The sequence below is a fragment of the Macadamia integrifolia genome, chromosome 4 (assembly GCF_013358625.1).
Source record: "Macadamia integrifolia cultivar HAES 741 chromosome 4, SCU_Mint_v3, whole genome shotgun sequence".
Lineage (NCBI taxonomy): Eukaryota > Viridiplantae > Streptophyta > Magnoliopsida > Proteales > Proteaceae > Macadamia > Macadamia integrifolia.
In genome coordinates, this window is record NC_056560.1 from 3,052,651 (window position 1) to 3,058,784 (window position 6,134).

Sequence of the window (6,134 nt, forward strand, 5' to 3'; positions counted from 1 at the left end):
TAAATAATGTTTAAATGGACCGAATAATTCGGTTTAATTCGGATTCGGTCCGAATTATTCGCGATTTATATTCACTTTTGAAAAAAACGTGAATTTTAAAGAATTTTATTTTTAATTCAAATTCAAAAAATTCGGTTCGGCCGAATAATTCGCGAATTATTCGGCCGAATTGATAACACTGTAGGGGGGGGGGGGGGGGGCGAGGGACCTATGAGATTTAGGCACGCTCACCCGTGATTGAACAGCTGGACCGTGTTGACATGGATCGACCTTGATGGCTTGATGCCCACTGTCTTGGATAAGCCCCAAAAGTACGAACCACGTTGCAGTGTTCTTCGCTCTTTATTCTCCACTTTTCCAGATAGGATTTTTGGATGAGCTGAGTACTGGAGAATTCATCCCGTGACCTATTTCATCGTTTTCGATGTCCAATTTGCGATCGTGATTTTAAGAATCGGTATCGGATTTAGCGTTTCAATTGATTAATAGGAGCCGGTACAGATTGATATCGGCAATAACTGATAGCGTGCCCGATACCATGAACTTAAACCCATGGTCACAAGGGCTTCATAGTGGTAGCATTTCATATAGAATGGAAAATGTTGAAAATTATAAGCTAACTAATATTGACAATAATTGTGCAACTAACCTTACCCACTTACAGTTATGTTTTGTCCAATTTCAAAACCCACCAAAAGACGAGAAGGAATTACCCTAATTTATGATTATGAAATATAATACATCGTATTAATGAGGGCTTTATCTTTCAAGTCCATCATTGCATTCTCTTGCCCAATGGTGCGATTAATATGCATATTATACTTGTATTCGACAAGTATAATTCAAAAAGGTGTTTTTTAATATATATTTTTTGGTCACAAAAAATAATATAAATCTTTTTTTTTATATAAATATTTGTATGAAACACATATAATACATTTTATATATATATATATATATAATACTGATTAAAAAACGCTCAACTCATTCTTCTAGGCAATCATGGTTATGGCTAGGCCGGTTAACTCGATGGGAAAAAATTGAGGTCAGTATGGACCATTTATTAAATGTATTAGACTCAAAGACCGAATTGAATAATATTCAATTGTTCTTGATGTGAAGATCCAACCGACAGTATCCATCAGTGGGTTGCCCAGATGGTTAGGACGAATTAGAGATTATGTAGATAGATGCACGATCTCAGGTTCGATTCCCCATTTGCATCTAAGAGCCTATTTAAGGTCAATTTAGAGATAAATTCTCAATAGCTCGTTTAACCGTATTAATGATAGTCCGATTAAAAAATAGAACTACTAAAGTAGGGAACATCAATTGGGGTGATATCTCTAATTTGAACCCATAGAGCAGTGTAATGCATAAAACAGCAACTAATATTGGAGAACTTGTTACTTAAAAAAGAGAGGGTTCTATTGATCCACAATGTTGGTATAAGTGCTCTAATGCAAACAATCAGAAAAAAAAAAAAAAAAAAAGCTCCATCAATCCATCATATATATATGATTCAATATCTTCACAAGAATCATGAAACCAACATCCGAATTCAGTAGACTTTTGCTTCTAGTTGACATATTAAATTTCAGCTGAGTCTTAGCGAATTTTTAAGACATATCATTGAATAATTATTGTCACTATCTAAACCCAAAGCACTGGAACTCAAGACCTCTTGATAAACATGGATTTTTTACCCACCACAACTCATCAACTGTACTTAATATGTTATTTCATCACATGTTCAAAATCTTTAAGAAACCTAATAAGATCCTTGAAAAAAAAAATCACACTAAATGAACAGAATAAATTATTTTGATCATAAAAAAGCATGCTTATTTATTTTTCCAACATGAACAGAACAATATTATTTCAAGTGGGACATGACCTCTTACCATTTGAGAAAAGGTATCCCACCAAGATTACCTTTTTGAAAACCTAAGCTTTATCCCTTGGAGGCTGGAACGGCCCGCAATATTTCCTTCTTTAATTAGTAGTAATTTTAAATTACTTTACAACATCCCAGGTCACAAACACTAACTTGACTTTCCCTAACTGGAGATGCCTATCCAATGGTTGAGACTTGGGAGAGCTCCCCATGGCACCTCCAAGGATGTGGGATTCAAATCCGAAGTCCAAACTATCAACAACAAAGTGGAGAGAGAATGAGAATAAAAGTATTTTTTTTCGTCAGGTCGGGCATAGTGTAATGTTAGTGAGGCCAATTATTTCGACACGTCATCGAAAAGCCGTACGTTAATTTCTGGGCAGACTGACCGGCGTTGCCTCTTCAATTGCGAATTTAAACCCAGTTGTTGTTTGTTGGTGAAGTCCGTTTTCTTAAGGCCAAGGTTCTCTTCTCGCTTTCCTAATTTGGTCTCCTCTTCGTCCTTGCCGTTTCCTCTCTCTGTCTCTCTTTTCTCTTGCTTCTCGCCTTATCTTGACTCGGGTTCCCAGCGTCCTCTTTGACAGTTAAGACTTCTCCAAGAACATAGGAACTTGTTACTTTTCAGTGTTAGTCTGCTCGATTATTGGGTTTAGTCTCCTCGATTATTGGTTTCGTTTGGATGATTGATTGCCCAGAAATGGATGACGAGTATGCAAAACTTATAAGGAGGATGAACCCACCAAGGTATTTGGATATTTTTTTTTTTTATTCTTTCTCCTCTCTTTCTTTTATACTTGAAAGTTGGAACCATCCTTGATTATTCAGTAGTTGAGGATTTCAAGTTTCATGTTTCAGATATTTGTGCATAGGGGTCCACATCTGCTCTGGTTTGAGTTTTTCTTGCTTTTTCTCTACCTTTAATTCTTTGGGTTTTTTATATAAAGGTGCAATGTCTTGTTTTTAATGAGCTTTCAGACTCTTAGTCTGAATCTCCTTCTAGGTTTTTGAATTTCTTTTTTTTTTTACTTTCTTTCTCCTGTTTTATTTGATACCCTGAACCAAAACCCTGATAAAGTAACGATTAAAAGAGCTGCTTTTCTGTTTTAGAAATCCCTTCTAGCTTTTCAAATTTTTTGCTTACTTTCTTTCTCCTTTGCCTTTGGTTAATGCAGAGTTGTGATTGACAATGATGCTTGTGAGAATGCTACAGTTATTCAGGTAAAAATTGGAACTCCATGTTTGTTTGGTTCTTAATTTTGCAGAACATAGTTACCCCATCATAAAGGGTTCCTGTGCTTTGTCATTAACTCATAGTTGCTTTAGTTTCTATGTTTTGTTTTAAGCAAACAATCTTCGGAATTACTGAACTTCGTCTTTATTAGGTTGATAGTGTTAACAAACATGGCATTCTCTTGGAAGTTATTCAAGTACTCATAGATCGAAACCTTATCATCACAAAAGCGTACCTCTCTTCCGACGGTGGTTGGTTTATGGAGGGTAAGACTACTTCTATAACTGCCTATATCAAATTCAACAGAATTCACTGAATTTTGTTACTCATCTTCTGATCGACCAAAACTTAAATGTTTCAGTGTTTAACGTGACTGACCAAGATGGGAGTAAAATCAGAGATGGAGAAGTCATCAATTACATCCAAAAGGTTAGCCCTTTCATACTGCTGTTTTCTTCCCCTTTTGGTATTTCTTTCTTCAGTCTTTATCTTGTCTTCTGTACATATCTCTCTGTTTCGCTCTTGGGATAATATAAAGATTACAAAGGACAATGAGTGGTTGTGCCTGGTGTTTTGCCTTTGCTTTGGTGCTTTTTTCTTGGATAAAATTTTGAACCTAGAAAGCTCAAGATGTTGATAATTTTAAACAATCCAAATAATCTTAAGTGACGTCGATAATTTTAAACAACCCAAATAATCCTAAGGGTTGTTGATAAATTAAAATTCCCTGCATCAATTGTAGTTTTGCAGGTTTTCCCATCATACTTTTCAGTTACTCACCCTGGAACCTATCATGTCCCAACCCCCAAAGTAAAATTGTTGCCAATAGTTTTCAATAAAGCTTGATTAAAAAATTTCATCCTGTCACAAAATATTATTTCAATGACACCAAATTGGATCTTTACATATTTTTGCTTATGTTCAATCTGCAGGTCTAATAAATCCATTATAATTTTCTGTCCACACCTTTTTTTATTTTTAATATATATTATAATTTTGGCATAGGTTTCCTCTGAAATTCTTCTTTAACATTTCATCTTGCTGTTGCTCAATCTTGCAGAATATTGAAACCGATGCTTGCTTCTTACTCCCATTAAGAGAATCTGTAGGGGTGATGCCCTCTAAAGAGCGTACCTCAATCGAACTAACTGGCACCGACAGGCCTGGTTTACTGTCCGAAGTATGTGCAGTGCTTGCTGACCTTGGTTGTAATGTGGTAAATGCTGAGATCTGGACACACAATGCTAGAGCAGCAGCTGTAGTTCATGTCACAGATGAGGCCACAGGGTGTGCAATTGAAGACCTAAAACGCCTCTCCACAATCAAAGAACTCCTATGCAATGTGCTTAAAGGCAACAATGATCTGAAAGAAGCAAAAATGGCACTTTCTGCCCCTGGTGCAATGCACACAGAGAGAAGGTTACATCAGATGATGTTTGCTGACAGGGATTATGAAAAGTTTGAAAGCTCAGGGCTTGAGAGAGCTGATGATTTGGGATCAAGACCCCATGTCACCATATTGGATTGCATAGAGAAGGATTATACTGTGGTTACTATGAGGTCTAAAGATCGGCCAAAGCTCTTATTTGACACTGTATGTACACTGACAGACATGCAGTATGTAGTGTTTCATGGAGCAGTTGATACAGGAAGGAAGGAAGCTTACCAGGTAAGGTTGTGATCAAAGGGAACTGATCTATAATTAGAGAACATGACCTGATCTATATTTGTTCAGTTGATGAAGCTTAGTTCTAACATTATTTTTTTTTTCTTCCCTTCATAAAGGAATATTATATCCGGCACGTTGATGGGCTCCCTGTAAGCTCAGAAGCTGAACGACGACGTGTGAAACATTGTCTTGAAGCCGCCATTGAGAGGCGTGCCTCAGAGGTAAAGTATTCTAATTCCAGAGAAAATTTCTAATCAAGATGTACTATGCCCTAATAATCTTCTAAGATTTATTTATTGGCCTTGCAGGGAATGGAGCTAGAACTGTGCACAGATGACCGGGTTGGACTTCTCTCAGACATTACCAGGATATTTCGAGAAAATAGTTTGTCCATTCAAAGAGCAAAAATTTCTACAAAGGGTGGGAAAGCAAGAGATGTTTTCTATGTTACAGATGTCTCTGGTAACCCAGTTGATCCAAAGGCCATCGACTCAATTTGTAGACAGATTGGACAAAGCATTCTGTGGGTGAGAAGGAACCCAAGTTTCACTACAAAACCTCCCGAGGAGACAACTGGTTTTCTGTTTGGGAACTTTTTTAAAGCTCGAGCATTCCAGAATTTCAGACTGATTAGATCATACTCATAGATATCTCCATAAATATTTACTGGAGAAACTTTGCAGGAGCATCTAAAGTTTCAGTCACGGTCATACAATTCTAAGAATTGGTTTGGAGCAACTGTTACACGTTTAGGACTCAGACATACTGTAATTGTCTTCTCCCACTAGTGCAGAAGTGTCAATGCATGACATATACTAAATAGAAGAAGCTCAGAAGTCCTACTCTGTACTGTAAACTACTGTCAGGTCAAGTGTCAATGCCTCTCAGTTCTGTAATTAAATTGTGTACAGATGTACATTGTAAAAGAGAAAGAAAAGACCCGAAAAGGCTGTACAGATTATGCTTATAAGCAAAGTGATGTGAATATGTGTAGATCTCCTTGTCTGAAACTCTGAAACCCCTCTCCCTCTTGGACTTCAAGCATTCCACTACATTTTGTATCAAACATTTATGGACAAGCTAGGTTTTATACACCCATGGCTGGAACTAATTACATCATGTTGTTAATAACTGCCACCTAGAAATTCAATTGGGCCCAAATTTGATTGACATGTTATCTACATCATTGTATAGACAATTTCAGATCACTATGATGTTACCATATGAAATTTAAGAAAGTTTGAGAAGTCTAGGAAGTGAACTGTTACCGACTAGAAAATTAACTCAAAAGGAACTTTTGGGGAAATCAAGGGGAAAGCTCATACGCGGTGGACCAT

The 6,134-nt window shown here is 36.8% G+C and overlaps 1 protein-coding gene across 2 annotated transcripts; it reads left to right on the plus strand.

Moving 5' to 3' along the window:
- Nucleotides 1-2,336: 2,336 nt before the first annotated feature.
- Nucleotides 2,337-5,790, plus strand: LOC122076795 (ACT domain-containing protein ACR6-like). 2 transcript variants are annotated; one of them, XM_042642357.1, is made up of 8 exons: nucleotides 2,337-2,641; nucleotides 2,753-2,784; nucleotides 3,070-3,115; nucleotides 3,280-3,394; nucleotides 3,490-3,557; nucleotides 4,189-4,797; nucleotides 4,914-5,018; nucleotides 5,106-5,790. In XM_042642357.1, the coding sequence occupies exons 4-8, from the start codon at nucleotides 3,388-3,390 to the stop codon at nucleotides 5,442-5,444; spliced, it is 1,128 nt and encodes a 375-aa protein (XP_042498291.1). In that variant the 5' UTR covers nucleotides 2,337-2,641; nucleotides 2,753-2,784; nucleotides 3,070-3,115; nucleotides 3,280-3,387; the 3' UTR covers nucleotides 5,445-5,790. The 2 variants fall into 2 exon arrangements, with proteins under 2 accessions (XP_042498291.1, XP_042498290.1); XM_042642356.1 differs by lacking the exon at nucleotides 2,753-2,784.
- The last annotated feature ends 344 nt before the right edge of the window (nucleotides 5,791-6,134 follow it).

Bases quoted from the DNA above. Each gene is read 5' to 3' on its own strand.
- LOC122076795 (XM_042642356.1), top strand. From the start codon at position 2,577: ATGATTGATTGCCCAGAAATGGATGACGAGTATGCAAAACTTATAAGG. The intron at 3,395-3,489 runs GTAAGACTACTT...TAAATGTTTCAG, and splicing joins CGGTGGTTGGTTTATGGAGG to TGTTTAACGTGACTGACCAA. The intron at 5,019-5,105 runs GTAAAGTATTCT...TTGGCCTTGCAG, and splicing joins TTGAGAGGCGTGCCTCAGAG to GGAATGGAGCTAGAACTGTG.